Here is an 18,767-nt window from a genome sequence, read left to right as displayed (position 1 = left end):
AAACTATTTTCCATAGGAAGGGTGAAGTTGGGTGAAAATTTTGAAGAAGACTGATTTTTTTTTGAGTTTTTAAAGGGTATTTATCAATGTTCGATTTTTAAAGAACATTTTTCGAAGTCTATCCGAATCGTGGATTTTGTTAAAGAATTTTTTTCAGGGCCTATTGGATCTGGTGTTTTTTGGAAGAATGTTTTTCTAGGCCTATATGAAACGTGGATTTTTTAAAGAATATTTTTAAGGCCTATCTGAAGCGTGGATTTTAGAGATTATTTTTCAAGATTAAAAAAACTAAAAAATTATCAACAAAAGCGGGTATAAAAAATAATTTTTTAATGCCTTTCTGAAGCGTGGATTTTAAAGAATATTTTTTTAAGATTTAACAAAAATAAAAAATGAAGTGATCAACAAAAGCGTGGATTAAAAAAAATAATTTTTTTCAGCGCTTTAAAAAATTTTTTTAAGGTTAATAATTTTAAAAAATATTTTTTAAGGTTAATAATTTTGAAGAAAGATTAGGAGAGATGTGAAAGATTAGAGAGATGTGTATTTTTAAAATAATGTTTTTGAGTACCAACACACACGTGAATTTTGAATTGATTTTTCTTTTTTGAAGGTCGTGCATAAATCAGTATTTTTTATGAATATTTTTTGAAGTTATTTTCTCTTTAAAGGAATATTATTTTTATGGCTCTTAGAAGTTTTAGGAATATTTTTTCGAGGACCTCTTTTTTACTAATAAAACAATATTAAAAATCTTTTTTTTTTGTATATATATTTTATTAACTATCTATACACATTTAACAGTTTTGTTTGTCTCTTTGCTTTCACTAGAAATAGTAACTAGAATTTGTATGCAAATAAAGGCGTTCTCGTTTTGACTTATTCTTCTTCCCTTTTATATTCATTTAAAAATTTGACTATACACTTGGGTATGTTTTCATATACAAACTATTATAAATTGAGGTCTTATCTTATATCGTTAGGTACATGACAACATTTGATATTTACATTGAAATTTTGAGACCACATAGCGACCTGGAAATGTATGAAAAAAATTAATAAAAAAATGTAACATATTACAAACATTTTATGAATAAATACATAATATTGATATTATATTAAAATTGAAACTCCATACCTCATAGTCCATTATGTTATCGCAAAAACTTAAATCCATTAATTGTAGTTTTTTACATTTTTGTAAAATACTAGATAAAAAGAAAAAACGGAACAGGGAAATACGTTTGGATTATTTAGTTTACATATATATATCCCGCCATTTCAACTTACTCATAATATCTTTCTTTGGATATACCCAAAACGCCCATTAAATCCAACTGTTCCAAATTCGGACATAAATTGGCAATATCTTCTAGATCACGATCGGTAAGACCGCGCACTGCTGCCAAAAATAATTTCTTAATTTTGGGACAGTTGATAAGAAATTCTTTTAGGCTGTCGCCTAAAGTAGCCTCACGTAAGCTGCAATAGAAAATGTGCGATTGTGATGAGAAATGTTGACAAAAGTATGAGGATGAGATGAGGACTTACCACCAACCAAAATCAACTTCTTCGAGATCATGACATTTGGACAAAGCCAAGAGACCATGTGCCGACAAATAATGAGCCTTCCACATATCCAGCGATATCAATTGTTTATTGTATTCGGAAACGTGTACGGCAACATCGTCCATGTTAACGGCAACATTACAAAATGCTGTAAAATTTTTTGAATAAAAGTTAAATAAATGAAACAAATGGAGGTGGAGATAACGATTGTGGGCATTTTTTCCAATCACAGTCTTCAACGATTATCCTTAAAGTTGATTTCTTAAAAATGTTTTCAAATAAAAAAAGGAAAAAAAATCACTTACCCAAATTTAAATGTTTCAATTTTGGATTACTCTCCAGCATGGTCAATAGTAAATCTTGTTCTATTACCGTTTGAAATAGATCCAAACGATCGAGATTTTTTAGATTTGCCAAACAACTGAAATTCAGTAATGGTGGACTCAGGCTACAATTTCTCAGAGAGAGTTCTGAAAAAATATACAAAAAACGAATTTAATTAAAAAACATTCTTCGAAATAAGTTCTAAAAAAAACAACAAACCTTTTAAATTATCACAGACAATTCCAATTGTCTCAATGCAACTGGAATTTAAAAATTTCGAGGAATTTAAACGTAGATGGGTCAGTGTATCACCTCGTTGTTGGATGAATCTATGAAAATGGAAGAGTGATCAAATAATTCTAAAAAATTAAAAAAAAACTCTAATTTACTTTTTAAATTCCGTTGGCGACACAGTTTGTATGGTACAACCACACCAGGACATATCTAATTTCTTTAGAACCGTTGCTCTTTTGGCCAATGTGGAAATTAATTCAGACGATGCTAAATGCCAATAGGGCTTTAAATTAATCTCACTATACAGCAGTGGATGGGTAGAGACATCATAGAAGAAACGTGACACTTGGCCAACACGAAATAATGAAATTAAATCCAAATAGCTAAAGATTTTCAAGACAATATCGAACTGTAAAAAAAAAAAAAATAAATAGGGATTAATATTTTGTAATTTTATTTTTTTTTTAATTTCTTTTTTTACCGGCATATCTTTTAAATCCACTTTGGAAACTCGTGTCACTTCCTGATCCTTGGCGGTGGTTTTGATTTGTACCTCATTTACAGCTGACATAAATTTATCCAAATCATGATCGAGAAAGTGCTGTAAACGTGTCTGATAATTATCCTTGCATATTGGACGAAATTTCATATTTTGTAATTTACTGAGAATGGAACCTGAAAGAAAGAAAAAAAATAATAAAAGAGAATATATTAGGAAATTAATTTGATTTCAAAACAGCTAGAATTAAGAGTCAACAACCCAGTTATATACGGGTTAGTCGAATTTAATTATTTAAAAATATTTTTAATGGAAATATTTATTTTGAAAAAATTCAAAACTGTTTTTTTTTTAGAAAAAATGTTTGATTAGAAAAAAATGTTTTTTTTTTAAATATTTCCTGAATATTAGATTTTTCTTTTCTGTCGCAATATTTTGGAATTTTGGATATTAGAGGGTGCTGAATATTGGACCCACATAAAGGTCCCTTCCCATTTTATAATAAAATACCGTTTTGCATTACCTTTTCGTTGCCTTTCATGAAAATCCAATAGGGTCTGTAGATTACCCATATTAAATTTACGACCACTCATAAGGACTGCATCAATTTCGGTGTAATAATGAAGACGCTGATGATTGAATTCCAGTCTTATAGTTCTGAAAAAAAAAAAAAATAACCAAACACAAACATATATTAACAACTAGGGAAACCTAAGTCCATTACTTACTTTGTTGGTAGTTGTATTCTTTTCAGTGGTGGTGAAAAACGTCTAGCTCTATTTGCCGTATACGGAGGTCTACTATAAAATTCCATATCTTCCCATAAACATATCCAAGTCTTTGTTATTGTATACGACCATATGCGTATAACTGCACCAGGATTAAAGGTTTCAAATATTGCTATCTCATCGGGTATAACATAGTCTTCGAAGTAAAGCACAATGAAATCTTCTGAGGGTACGGCGGGTAAACTTTGGGGATGTATTTCTTTAAGGCGCGAGGGGGCCTTGTCCCACCAGTCGCCATAGGTGCGCTGAAGGAAAAAAATATGATTAAATATTTTCAATTACAAATATTTTGTTTGCTTTTGTTACCTACCATGGCAAATGTTTGCGGAAAATCACCATATTCGGGATATTTGGATGGCCTGCCGGTTATGTTTGGTGCCGTATACGATATACTCAAATCTATACCATATTGTGAACTAAAATCCAATACACTATGAGCGTATTGTTCTAGCCGATAATCAGCGTAGCAAACTCCCTCTACATCGACTAAAGCACCAGCCACTTCTGCTGTATAGTCATCGGAATCTGATGAACTACCCACCACCGAATGAGTTCTAATTTTTAAGGGCACATGAACTGCAACCTCGCTTTCATTTTTTGCATCGTCCTCCGTTGAGGAGGACATTTCCATTTGCCCTGTAGACGGAGAGGTGTTAATATCGTTTTGGTTGTTGTTGCTGCTGCCACCGTATGCCCTGCACAGCTGTTGCAAATATTTGGTCAGTGTCAATAGCTGTTGTGGTGAGAATCCAAACCAGTTACGAACCCCACCGGTGACACCTGCTCGACTGACAATTCCCGCAGATGTATCAGCCGCAGTTGTCGTAGGTGATCGTGTCCACAAATGCCAATCCAACACAATTTTGAATGATTTCTCCAAACACGACAGCAACAACTACGACTAGCAGAATTGAATAAATGTTGGAACATAAGTAAAATCACTATTCACTTGTTTTGTCTTGGATTTGCAGAGTATGGGCGGGGGTTAATTTCTTGTACAGTTGTTTATTTTGTTATTTTTACACTTATTACGCCCACCCCACTGTGATTTATGTGGCTTCCGACGACCTTTTGGGGGAAAACAACAACAAAATACCAACAATGTTTGAGCGACGTTAATTTTGTGGTTCCTTGTTGTTTGCCGGTCGAAAAAAAAACGATTTCTTTCTTTTGTTGTATTCCAGTAATGTCAAGGTCGTTATGATGTGCTTTGGAGGGGGATTTCCCAACCCAACTGTCCTTAACAGGATTAGATTAGCAATGCAAAATATAGACCATTAGACTTTTGCCATTGAGATATACTCCGTTGGTTAATCGCAATTTTTGGCTTCTTTTCTTCACTCTTTTATGTTATTTATTTGTTTTCCCTCTTTGTTCACGTTTCACTGGAAATATATTTTAAAATTTCCAATCTTTTTCTAAACAATTAAATTAATTTTCTTCGTTAGCACAGCAGGGATTTATGTGTATTTTCGTCTATTTTTCATGAACAAAACAAATGTTGCTTCTTCTTCCCTGGCAATCACAGCAAATTGATACCTTTTACCTATAGGAACAATAACAGGGTTCTTCTTCTTTCTTTATTTTTCTTTAACACAAACAAAATGGAAATATAGAAAAATTATTATTTATCTATTAAAAATTTACAATAAATTTTATGTAAAAGTTTTATTAATAAAAAATTATAACTAAAAGCTGTAATTTTGAATGGTTTTGCTGATTGTAGCTGTGTTTAGTTAGCACAAGGCTATGCAATTACCAGGGTTGTATTTTAATCGTTATAATGTGATAGGCATACGAGAGCGTTAATTTGTAATAAGAAATTTTGAATTCAAAAAGAAAGATGGTTCTTGCAGTATGGGAACAGACCATATCAAAATAGGACAATTGGAAGTACGTTTACATTGTACCGGATTTCGTTAACCCAGTGGGTTTCAATTGTCAATGCCATTGTATACATGTCAAATAAATCCTCATAGAGTAGGTTAACCCGACAACAAGTCGTTATGTTTACTTGACATTTTTTTAACAAAAAATTAAAAACTCGGAAAATTTATGAATTTCTTCCAAAAATGCCGAAGGAAATAAAAAGAAATGTTTGTTCTTTCGATAACAATGTAATTACTTCCAGATGAAGGCATTACAAATAATTTTTATTTAAATGAAAATGAAATTTGAATGTTACAGTACGTTTACATTTAACCGGATTTCGTTAACCCAGTGGGTTTCAATTGCCATTTCCTTTGCATATATGTCAAATAAATCTTCATAAAGTAGGTTAACCCGGTAAATCAATACTAATGCTCGTTAAGGTTTGTAACATTGCATATATATATATATATATTTGAAGATTTAAAAGAGAAGAAAAATAATTTATAAAAAATTTTTGTTATTGTTTTGTTGTTGTTTTTTGTAATTAAAGAAAAGTCCTTATTTTTGATGGCGGGCATGATAACTCCTCACTGGAACATCGGAATCCGAAAATTCCAACGGTGTTAGAAAGAGTACATGTCTAGCTCTCGTATGAACTAGGATTAATGACTTCGCTCTGAAATTAACAAAATGGCGGACCTTTGAAAAAATATTTTTTGAAAAATCGCCGATTTTTGACCAAAAACCAAGTTAAAAAATAAGGAAGATCTTCACCGATTGGCTTTATCCTAGTTCATACGATAGCTGTACACTCACAGAGAAAGGTGTAAAAATTTGAAATCCATTATTAGTTTTTGAGTTGTCGTGCCCGCCATTCTCAAAAGAGAAAAACGCATTTAAAGTTTGATAAGCCCTCCAGCCGTCACTTGATGATGACACAATAAATCGGCTATATCTTCAAGAGTTCTTGAGATTTTCACTTGAAATTTTGTAGAGACATTTTTGAATTATTGTAGATTCGAATTAAATACCCCGAGAATGGGGGGTTGAGTTTTTTTACTCAGACCATAGTACCATCTGTTGGCCATCAATATCCTTCTTCGAATTTCAAAACTGATGTCATTTGTTTTGTTTATGGCGGTACCAAGGTATATAAAATCTTTGAATACCTCGAAGCTGTAGTTCTCAATTTCCACAGTTGTTCCGAGTCTACTGGACGTCTTGCGCGTTGATACCATCAGCTTGGTCTTCTCGCCGTTTACTGCCAGACCCTCTTTATCAAACTCCTTTTCGATTTGTTCAAAGGTGGCTCTTACCGCTCTAAGTGTTCGAACCATTATCAATCTCATGCCGTGGTCTGATGTTTCTTAAGGAGGCTGAATTTTCCGACGGTGGGGCCAAAGATATTTATTTTAATGTCATGGCCAGGGCAACGGCCATCTTTATCTGTTCATCTTTATCTTCGGTCGGAGCATGGGCGTAAATGCGACTGATGTAGACTGATGTAGTCCCTTTCCATCGCATTTCCTGTAAGGAAATAATATCGGCTATGTACTTTTTGAGTACACCCGCCTAAACGAAAACTGCGCCTGTTCTGTACAACGTGCGCACACTCCAAGTGCAGATTCGCAGATCGTGATTCTTTGTTTTTCTTTGCTTTTTCATAGTAGGTTGGGTTTTCCGAGAGTGGACAACTAACCCGACGCCTCAACCCATTTTTTATAGTTCTTATGGATGAACTCGAGGCACATATTAGCTCACTATTTCAACGGGTGATGAAAGTAGCTACCCCAGGTAGAGGTCAGTGTCCACAATTGAGATGAAAGAGGGACCAAGATAAGACTGGACTTCGCCATGTTAAAGCCTATAAGAGCCGTTGCTTGGTATCTATGGCCCCCTACGCCACCCAATGTGAATATATTTTAATTTAATTTATTTGACATGATATTCAAAACAATAACTCACATATATGGTACAACAACACAAGGCAGGATAACTTGTGTTGAAAATGCAACCCTGTAGGTAGTGGCTTCTAACGTCAAATGTAAAATAAATATTCGCCAGAGGTTGTTTTGTTTATTTTACACGCGATCAATGAATGGAAGGTAATGATTTCGTCCCAAAATCGAGTAAGTAAATAGTTCGAGACGAACACTGTAAAAGGTTTTTTTTTGATTTCGATTAAATTTGAATATAAAAGTAATAATTGGGCGCCACATTATGTTTAATTGGTAGCATGAACTTTGCGTTTTTGTGACGCAGGATATTTTCAAGGCAAATGGGCGCAGGCGTTATGAAATCTTGGTCAATGTGGATTGATCTTTCTGTTTAAACTTTCAGACAAACTTTCGGCCTTAGGAGTATCATTTACATGAAATCGGACTACTGTATATATAAATTATATTTAAATCTGGATCAATTTCAAAGGAGTTAATCCTTGGATCATAAATGTGCAATGGAAAATTTAATCTCATTCGAATAATAAATGAGATCTTTATTTTGCTTACATTAATACATGGACAGACGGACGAATGGACATACATAAAACGACACAGAAAGTGAACGACGTTGATGAACTTATTGAGATGTGAATTCATTGACATCACTCTCATGAATATAGACTACCTTGTGGTCAGAAACTGAAAGGTATCAGAAAAGTATTCCTTCTCGAATTAGGGGGAAATATTCTTCCATAGAAGACGAATTTGGATAGATTCAATCCAAAAAAAGAGGGTTCATCCATCGGTCAAAATTACCTTAAACGGTCGATGGTGTTGAGAAGGTAGTGCGCGAAGTAACGGAAACTTTTCTAAGCTGATATGACTCCCTGTAAAGTCATCTATCCTTAGATAAAAGGAATGTTGAAGAGAGCACTGAGAGGGATCTAATAGCTCTTTACAATATGCAAAAACTCCATAGAGAAGAGTTGGGAATTAAAAACGAAAATAATATACTGGCTGTATGTTACGGTTCGGTTTTTCCTATGTCTTGTTTGATGGCGAAAACTCTTAACCAAACTAAACAATGTGCAAAGATCGGGATTGTTCCTTATAACTTGGGCCCTCAGAAGTACACCTGAAGCTGCTTCGAATGTAACCTAAATCTCCAGCCTGGTTCTTTTTGTTAAGTTGTAGGAACATGGCAAAAATCGCCCTTTGAACTTCCTAGTATCTCGCTAGGTAGCAAAATACATCGACTGTTTGGTAGATATGAAATTGATACTCTAGAACTCTCCTTCGGAGTATATCCCATTAAACTGCATAGTTTTGCAAAAAAATTTGCCATGGGTAATAATATAACAAATAAGTTCTTCTTATAATCCTGTCCATTCTGATCTATTTTCTCCTTTTAAAGTACTCTGGATGAACAGAATGAACCAAGGATCTCCGAGTGAAAAAACAGTGGTTAAATGAGTGGTGGCTGATCATCGTACAACCTAACCTAACTAACTCACGGTCATATAGATCTGATTTACATTGGACAATTTTAATTGTCTCAATTCTGAAGTTTTTAGGCGAGAGAATTTGTTTTTTTTTCTTCCAAAAATTAATTTTAAGTTGCTACTATAAACATTGGGCGCCACATTATATTTCCAGCATGTACGTAGTCTTTCTCTGTCGCATGGTATCTTTAGAGCACTTAGGCGGTAGAGTTGGACAATCTAATTCACGGAGAGGATTAATCTTTTTGTTCATTTTTTAGAAAGTTCTTTAGCTCAAATAGTGGATGACATTTTCTAACAATGTGGCAGCATCTAAAAAACAAACGAAACCAGTAAGGAAAGTAGTAAAGTCGGACAGAGCCGACTATATGATACCCTTCACCACTTTGGGTATATTCAACAGATGATTCCTAGCAGACGTCGCATTTTTAAAGGATCAGTAAAATGTAATTGGATCCATAAACATGTCATTCTGCAATTCATTACGCTGTGCCAAATTTCGAAAGATATTAAATACCAAAGATACCAAAGTCCCGAAAGATATTAAGGGACTTTGGTATAACATTTACCTTAAATCGGACGAAAATATATATGGGAGTTAGATATGACTCCCATCTGAACCGATTTTCACGAAACTTAACACACATCATTCTAGACCTAACTCATTACGCTGTGCCAAATTTCGTTCAAATCAAGAGATATATAGACTTTGGTGCACCATTTACATTAAATCGGACGAAAATATATATGGGGGCTATATCTAAATATGAACCGATTTTTCCTAATTTCATCCTTGGGCCAAATAAGTGACCTATGCCACATTTCATCCAAATCAGATCATAAATGCGACCTGTACATTGTTCACTCAGAAAGTGATTCTATGCATATTCTCAAAAAGAACTATGCGTCTATCTCGTTTCCTTTTGCCTGTTACAAACACATGCACAAAGACGTAATACCCTGTATCACAGTGTGATGAAGGGTATAAAAACGATGAATATGGATATAAAGTTCATTCCAAAACGATCAAACTCTATTGGGCGCCATTTTATAGAATATGAAAAAAACATTTCTATAAAAATTCGAACTATTCTAAGCAATTGGGCGCTAGACAATCTACTTCACAGAGGGGTAGGATTGTTTTTTGTTTCTTTTATGGGATGGAACTATAATAGTTTCATATAGGTCGGACAGCTTTTAGATTTTTTCACATAGATCCAATAGCTCCGTGCTAGTTCGTTGTTGGGAGGATAATTATGATTATGAGAATAAAGGGAGGATATCAAAAAATAAAAAAAAAGATCTGAAAGAGGACCTAGATGTAACGATATGAAATAAAGATCTGGAGCTAGTTCCAATCGTTCCTTTCTCGGAATAATTACAATGAATGAGTTTGCTTCGGAACTATCCAACTTTATTAGAAAAAGAAACAAGATCTGAAAGTGGACCTAGAAGTATTGGAAGTAGTTCCAATCGTTCCTTTCTCGGAATAATTCCAATAAACATGTTTGCTCCGAAACGAACAAACTCTATTGGGCGCCATTTTAATGAATATTAAACATATCTATTAAAATCAAACATCGTAACAATTTATAATCATAGTTGTATTTCTTTATCGCTTGATACATTTCAAGCAATTGGACGCTAGACTTGGGCCATTTAGTTCACGAAACAAATCGATCTTTGCTTTGTTATTTTATTTGAGAACGATTGTAGTACTGTTCATTTGAATATATCGTTTATATAGAACCAATTGCTCCGCATTGATTCATTTTTGGATAAAATTATTTGACAATATGGCAGTACCTGAAATATGATCGAGGAAGAATGAAGAAAATAATATGGGAATTAAAGAATAATGTCGGAAAAAAGTGACGAAATCAAAAGAAACTAAAGGCCTTGAGTTAGTTCCGACAGTTCCTTCCTCGGAATAACTTTAATGTACTAGTTATTTTTGGAACGAGCCAATTGTATTGATATACTCCAAGCAATTGGACACCAGAGTTTGGGGCATTTAGTTCAAGGAGCGAATCGATCTGCTTTTTTTTTTTTGAGAAAGGAAGTAGTTCCTTCCTTCCATATAGTTCCGACTGCACGATAGTTCATTTGAATATATGTGGCAATACCTGAAATACCTGAATATGGCAGCACCTGAAAAATTATCGGCGGAAGAATGAAAATATGGGAATAAAAGAACAATGTCGAAAAAAGTGACCATATCAAAAGGAACTATATGAACTAAAAGGCTGAACCTAGTTCCGATAGTCCATTCCTCGGAATAACTTCAATGAACGAGTTATTTCCGGAACAAACTAGAGTTGGGGCATTTAATTCAAGGAGCGAATCGATATTTTTTGAAGAATATGGGAATAAAAGAACAATGTCGGAAAAAGTGATGGAATCAAAAGGAATTATATGGTCTTAGTTCCGATAGTTCCTTCCTCGGAATAACTTCAATGAACTAGTCCTTTCCGGAACGAACCAATTCTATTGGGCGCCATTTTATTGAATATGCAAAATAAACACTTTTATTAAATACGAATTACGGAAAAAGTATACTTATAATATTTAAATGTACTTCCGACAACCTGCTTCCTCTAATTACCTTCTTTTTTATGAAGTTAACGCAGTCAGATAAAGCTTAGATAACTTAGTAACTATTAAACCAGGCTTAAAGACCTCCCGCTTCCGAAACATTTATTTCCTACATTATTATTTTTCTTATACAAAATTTATATATAATATAATTTATAATAATTTATATATAATATATATATATAAATATAATATTTTTTTAAAGCGCAGTTTTGTCATTAACATTTGCAGATAACATAAATATTGCTTAGATTTTAGCAATACCGGAGGTTTAAGGTTTCTTCGAAGAAAAAGTGAAATTTATGCAGACTTTTAAAGAAGAAGAAAAAATATGTTTGCCAGTAATAAAAAAATTATGTTAAATGTCATGTTTATGCTTGCTTTGATTTGAAGATTTATTAGTGGCTGATTTGTTTTGGCTTTTTGCTGTTGTTGCTGAAGATGTTCTTTGGGTATTTGTGGTCGGACTGGTTTGATGAGGCTGTTGTTGGGTTGGTCGGTTCTACCCCGTTTAGAGTTCATTGTAATTTTCAAGTTAAAAAAGACAACAACAACAAGATTTGAGTAAACAATAAAATTACAATAAAACAACAGGCATCAATTTAAAGTGGTTAAACATAATTAGCACATGGATGATATATAATAGAGTGGGTCGCGTAAATGTATTAAATATTAAATAAAAGGACTAAACAAATAGTTCGCACAGGACATAATACACACATAAGTCTTTTTTTATAAAAACAATATCGTTTATATGAGAAGAATACATCCTTCAGGCAGATCTTCAGGAGTTTTATGATGGAAGATCGTCAACTGATGGAAGATAGTCCATGAATAGAAAGCCTATTAAAGGTTTATGGTCCCCTCTATTATTTTATAGTCGGTATCTTTAACTTCTTAACCAACAATTTTTGTTGTTGCTGAATTTTAGAAACAACAAAAAAGAGGGAAAGAACATGTTAAATTTCTTGTTCGAAACTGATCTTTGAAGAAGATTTTTTTATTGTGACCAGGTTAGGTTTCGGATGAATGAATGTTGTGTTTCTAAAAAACTGTATTGTTTATTTTGTTGTGATATGATATGCGAAGCGAACATATTAACTAATCATTAGACCTCGGATTTTGCATATTTGCATATTTTTTAATAATGAAGATATCGAAATTCTGATTGGACACAAATTCGTTTCAAAGGATTTAGAATTATTTGAAGGGTTCATATTTTTTAATTTTTTGCATTTTTGCATATTTTGCATATGCACGAGATATGCAAAAAATATGCAAAATATGCAAAAAATATGCAAAATATGCTAGGTCGATATGCAATAAATATGCAAAATATATGCATAAAATATGCAAAATATATGCTAAAATATGCAAAAATATGCAAAATATGCAAAAAATATGCACGGTATGCTAGGTCGATATGCGATAAATATGCAAAATATATGCAAAAAATATGCACGGTATGCTAGGTCGATATGCTATAAATATGCAAAAATATGCAAAAATATGCAGAATATGCAAAACTATGCAAAACTATGCAAAATATGGAAAAATATGCAAATATATGCAAAATATGCAAAATATGGAAAAATATGCAAAATATGCAAAAATATATGCAAACAATGCAAAATATGCAAAAAATATGCAAAATATGCAAAAATATGCAAAATATATGCAAAATATGCAAAATATGCATATGCAAAATATGCAAACATATGCAAAATATATGCAAAAATATATGCAAAAATAAACATATGCAAAAATATGCAAAAATATGCAAAATATGCAAAATATATGCAAAATATGCAAAAATATGCAAAATATATGCAAAATATGCAAACATATGCAAAATATGCAAAAATATGCAAAATATATGCAAAATATGCAAAAATATGCAAAATATATGCAAAATATGCAAACATAAGCAAACATATGCAAAATATGCAAACATATGCAAAATATGCAAAATATATGCAAACATATGCAAAATATGCAAAAATATGCAAAATATATGCAAACATATGCAAACATATGCAAACATATGCAAACATATGCAAAATATGCAAAAATATGCAAAATATATGCAAAATATGCAAACATATGCAAAATATGCAAACATATGCAAAAATATGCAAAATATATGCAAAATATGCAAACATATGCAAAATATGCAAAAATATGCAAAATATATGCAAACATATGCAAAATATGCAAAAATATGCAAAATATATGCAAACATATGCAAAATATGCAAAAATATGCAAAATATATGCAAAATATGCAAATATATGCAATATATGCAAAATATGCAAAAATATGCAAAATATATGCAAACATATGCAAACATATGCAAAATATACAAAAAAATATGCACGGTATGCTAGGTCGATATGCGAGAAATATGCAAAAAATATGAAAAATATAGGCAAAAATATGCAAAATATGTGCAAATATGAGCAACATATTTCACATATGCAATCATTTTAATCAAAAAAAAAAAAAAAAATTCAGGGTAGTTTTCGAATTTGTGTGCTTTCTTTATTTTTAACCTATAGAAATCTAATTGTGTATGTATGCGTTTCATGGTTCAACTGTTAGATTTTTGGGGCATTATGAAAAATTTGCTAAATATATGTATAAAACATGCAAACATATATAACCGTTATATGGCGATATACTAAAACGTGGACCGATATATCCCATTTCCAATACCAAACATCCTAGGAGTAATAATAATATATGTGCAAAATTTCAAAGTTCTATCTTTAATATTGCGACCTAGCATACCGTGCATATATTTTGCATATTTTGCATATTTTTGCATATTTTGCATATGTTTGCATATATTTTGAATATTTTGCATATGTTTGCATATTTTGCATATTTTTGCATATTTTGCATATTTTTGCATATTTTTGCATATTTTGCATATATTTTGCATATATTTTGCATATGTTTGCATATTTTGCATATTTTGCATATTTTTGCATATTTTGCATATATTTTGCATATTTTGCATATTTTGCATATGTTTGCATATTTTGCATATTTTTGCATATTTTGCATATTTTGCATATTTTTGCATATTTTGCATATATTTTGCATATATTTTGCATATGTTTGCATATTTTGCATATTTTGCATATTTTTGCATATTTTGCATATTTTTGCATATTTTGCATATCGACAATGCATATTTTGTATATTTTTTGCATATATTTATCGCATATCGACCTAGCATACCGTGCATATTTTTTGCATATTTTGCATATTTTTTGCATATTTTGCATATTTTTTGCATATTTTGCATATTTTTTGCATATTTTGCATATTTTTTGCATATATTTTGCATATTTTTTGCATATATTTTGCATATTTTTTGCATATTTTTTGCATATTTTTGACATGACCCCAAATATCGATCATTTAAAGCATGAAACGCCTAAATACAAAATTTGAGTCCAATCGGATAAAACATAAAAAATATGCAAAAATCCGAGGTCTACTAATCATGCACACAAATTGAGTTAGACCGGCTCACAAACGAAAAACTTAAGAAACAAACATCACACCTTCAGCTCTTCTATGAAGAAGACCTTCAGCTCTTCTATGAAGAAGAAGACCTTCAGCTCTTCTATGAGGAAGAAGAAGACCTCCAGCTCTTCTATGAGGAAGAAGAAGATCTTCAGCTCTTCTATGAGGAAGAAGAAGATCTTCATTTCTTCTATGAAGAAGAAGAAGATCTTCAGCTCTTCTATGAGGAAGAAGAAGAAGACCTTCAGCTCTTCTATGAAGAAGAAGACCTTCAGCTCTTCTATGAGGAAGAAGAAGACCTTGAGCTCATCTATGAGGAAGAAGAAGACCTTCAGCTCTTCTATGAGGAAGAAGAAGACCTTCAGCTCTTCTATGAGGAAGAAGAAGACCTTCAGCTCTTCTATGAGCAAGAAGAAGACCTTCAGCTCTTCTATGAGGAAGAAAAAGGCCTTCAGCTTTTCTATGAGGAAGAAGAAGACCTTCAGCTCTTCTATGAGGAAGAAGAAGACCTTCAGCTCTTCTATGAAGAAAACAGCCTTCAGCTCTTTTATGGGAAAGAAGAAGACTCTCGGCTCTTCTATGAAGAAGAAGACCTTAAGCTCTTCTATGAGGAAGAAGAAGACCTTCAGCTCTTCTATGAGGAAGAATAAGCCCTTCAGCTCTTCTATGAGGAAGAAGAAGACCTTCCGCACTTTTATACGGAAGAATATAACCTTTAGATTTCCTATGAGGAAGAAGAAGATCTTCAGCACTTTTATGAGGAAGAAGAAAACCTTTAGCACTTTCATACGGAAGAATATAACCTTCAGCTTTTCTATGAGGAAGAAGAAGATCTTAAGCTCTTCTATGAGGACTTCAGCTCTTTTATGAAAAAGAATACCTTCAACTCCTTTGTGAAGATTATGACCATCAGCTTCTCTATAAAGAAGACCATCAGTTATTCTTCGAAGAAAACCTTAATTTTTTCTATGAAAAAAAAGACCTTCTGATCAGTGTGTAAAAGAATGCCTTCAGCTCTTATATGAAGAAGAATTCTTCTCTCAGCCAAAATTGTTCAGATGATAATTTCAGCTTCTGAATATACGAACAAGATCTCCAATAGTTTGTCGGAATTTCATAATTTCCCAGTTCGGCTGCAATTGAAGTTATCGGTCCAAACATACATAATTCCAAATAAAAGCTACCGCTCATATGCTACAACTTCTGACCATTACAATTTAACTGCGTTCGGGTGCAGATAAATAGTCATGCATGTGTGTGTGTAACTGTGTTTTATCTTGTTGTTGGTTTTATGACGATAGGAAAAATTGGATGATTGCCAAAATAGAAAAAGAAAAACCAAGTAAAGAACTGCAACCACTTGGCTCTTTTCCGCTGTGACCCCCAATTTAGCGGTTTGCGGTTGCTGTTTTGTAAAACTCAAAATATGTTAGCAATTTTTTCTTTGGAAGAAAAATGAAAAACTAGTTTCGAGGCATTTACCGAACGTTCAATGACATAAATTCGAAATTGCGTTTTTTCATAAGAAATCCGTAACAGAGTTTTTGAAAATAATTTAATGAGAGATCTTTATTTGTTATTCTTTCTATTGAGAAGAATTTATTCCGGCAAGTATTTTGGCAGCTGTTAGACAAAACATTAAAAATGTCACACTTCTTCTGGCGTATCAGACAATTAGGCCTCCAACACTCGAATGATGGTTATTGGTCCCTCGCAATTAAAAGTCACAACACCTTTAATTCCCAGACGAATGATTCACTGAATTCACAAGTCATTACGAACGCGTGTGTTTGATGCTGTGTGTGGTTCCACTGCCGATACTAAGTCTGTATCTGATGTTGTTGATATTGCTGTTCGCCATACCTTTGCTGTTGTTGTTCGGATTCCAAGATTAGCTAAAGACGAAACACGAATGAATGAACACCAACAAAAAAAAAATGCTGCTACATATCACCGGCCTACTAGCCAACTATAGTCAGGCAGACTGACAGACAGACACCTAGCTACATGCATGTTCGAATGCTCTGAACATGCAATATTGCAACATTAAGATAAATGAAATACTAGAAAAGAAAACAACAACGGGAGAACAATAACAAACATTAGCAATAACTTTGAAGAGAAAAAAATATATATTCGAAAAGTTTGAAATAATGTTAAGATCGAAACTAGAAATGAGCAAAAAACTTTTAAGATGTATCGTCATAGGTTTGTCCTTCGGGTATGGCAATCTTCCTATCATATAAAATATTTCAATGAGGAAGAAGACCTTTAGCTCTTCTATGAAGAAGCAGCAAACCTTTAAGTCTTCAATGAAGAAGAAGACCTTTTGATCTCCTATGAAGAAGAAGGCCTTCAGTTCTCCTACGAAGAAACAGAAGACCTTAGGCTCTTCTATAAAGAAGCAGAAGAACTTTAGGTCTCCTATGAAGAAGTAGACCTCCTGATTCTCTATGAAGAAAATCTTCAGTTCTTCTATTAAGAAACAGCCCTTCAGTTCTTTTATGAAGAAGCATACCTTCAGATCTTCTATGTGGAAGTAGACCTTCAGGTCTCGTATGAAGTAGGATACTTTCTGCTTTTCTATGAAGAAAAATATCTTCAGCTCTTCTATGAAGAAGAACACCTTCAGCCATTCTATGAGAAAGAAGAGACTTTTCTATGAAGAAAAACGCCTTAAGTTTTTTATGAAGAAGCAGAAGACCTTTAACTCTTCTATTCAGAAGCAGAAAACCTTCAGGTCTTGTATGAAGTAGTAAACCTTCCCATCTTCTATGGAGAAGAAGATCTCCAGCTCTTCTATAAAGAAGAAGATCTTCAGCTCTTCTATGAAGAAGAACACGTCCAACTATTTTATGAAAACCGGAGATCTTAAGCTATTTTATTAAAAAATAGAAGATTTTCAGGTCTTCTATGAAAAAGCAGACCTTCAGTTCTTCTTTGGAGAAGATGAAGACCTTCAGCATTTCTAAGACGAAAACGAAAACCTTCAGCACACTAGGAAGAAGCAGGAGTCTTTCATATGTTCTATGATGAAGGCTTACAGCTCTTCTTGAAGAAGTAGAAGATCTTCACCTTTTCTATGAGGAGGCAGCCCTACAGCTCTTCTATGAAACAGAAGAAGGAGAACTTCAGTTCTCCTATGAAAAAGAAGAAGGAGAACTTCAGTTCTCCTACGAAAAAGAAGAAGGAGAACTTTAGTTCTCCTATGAAAAAGAAGAAGGAGACCTTTAGCTCGCCTATGAGAGTGAAGAAGTCCTTCAGCTATTCTGTGACGAAGAAGACCTTCAGTTCGTCTATGACGAAAAAGGCCTTCAGCTCTTCTATGAAGAAGTAGACCTTATGCTCTTCTATGAAGAAGTAGACCTTCAGATCTTCTATGAAGAAGTAGACCTTCAGATCTTCTATGAGGAAGTAGTTCTTAAGATCTTCTATTCAGAAGCAGACCCTCAGCTTATCTATGAAAAAGCAGACCTTCAGCTCTTTTATGCAGAAGAAGACCTTCAGCTCTTCAATGAATAAGCAGAAGACCTTCTGTTCTTGCACGGAGAAGTTGATGACCTTCAGTACGAATTCGAAAAACTTCAACTCTTCTAGGCAGAACCAGAAGTCCTTATATTCTTCTATGAAGAAGCAGAAGATCTTCACCTTTTCTATAAGGAAGCAGCTCTTCTATGAAAAAGAAGAAGTCCTTCAGTTCTCCTATAAAAAAGAAGGAGACCTTTAGCTACTCTGAGACGAAGAAGATCTCCAGTTCGTCTATGGCGAAGGAGACCTCCAGTACGTTTATGGCGAAGAAGGCCTTCAGGTCTTCTATGAGAATAACTACTGCTATCATTCGAATCATGTAAATCTGTTATTACATTCGTCGGGCCCGAACTTTCTATTGGTGAACAAAGGCAGTTTC

General features: G+C 33.2%; 1 protein-coding gene across 1 annotated transcript; it reads right to left on the bottom strand.

The window, feature by feature from the left end:
• Window positions 1-942: 942 nt before the first annotated feature.
• On the bottom strand, window positions 943-4,040 carry LOC133333651 (F-box/LRR-repeat protein 4-like). The gene is made up of 11 exons (XM_061541942.1): window positions 3,725-4,040; window positions 3,355-3,659; window positions 3,150-3,283; window positions 2,609-2,802; window positions 2,283-2,536; window positions 2,113-2,222; window positions 1,875-2,039; window positions 1,552-1,717; window positions 1,291-1,482; window positions 1,139-1,208; window positions 943-1,035 (listed from the first exon to the last, which is right to left on the bottom strand). Exons 1-11 carry the CDS (start codon window positions 4,037-4,039, stop codon window positions 967-969), a joined length of 1,974 nt encoding a protein of 657 aa, XP_061397926.1. The 5' UTR covers window position 4,040; the 3' UTR covers window positions 943-966.
• Window positions 4,041-18,767: the final 14,727 nt, after the last annotated feature.

Source organism: Musca vetustissima, unplaced genomic scaffold (assembly GCF_032173495.1).
Source record: "Musca vetustissima isolate MV318-11 ecotype Yass unplaced genomic scaffold, APGP_CSIRO_Mvet_v1 utg6493, whole genome shotgun sequence".
In the NCBI taxonomy this organism is placed as follows: domain Eukaryota; kingdom Metazoa; phylum Arthropoda; class Insecta; order Diptera; family Muscidae; genus Musca; species Musca vetustissima.
This window is presented reverse-complemented; position numbering and strand designations above follow the sequence as displayed.

What these genes read in the sequence shown, in the direction of transcription:
- LOC133333651 (XM_061541942.1), bottom strand. Translation starts at nt 4,039, where the DNA reads ATGTCCTCCTCAACGGAGGACGATGCAAAAAATGAAAGCGAGGTTGCA. An exon ending in TCGCCAACGGAATTTAAAAA is followed by an intron (nt 2,223 to 2,282) that starts GTAAATTAGAGT and finishes CCATTTTCATAG; the next exon opens with ATTCATCCAACAACGAGGTG. An exon ending in GAAGTTGATTTTGGTTGGTG is followed by an intron (nt 1,483 to 1,551) that starts GTAAGTCCTCAT and finishes TTTCTATTGCAG; the next exon opens with CTTACGTGAGGCTACTTTAG.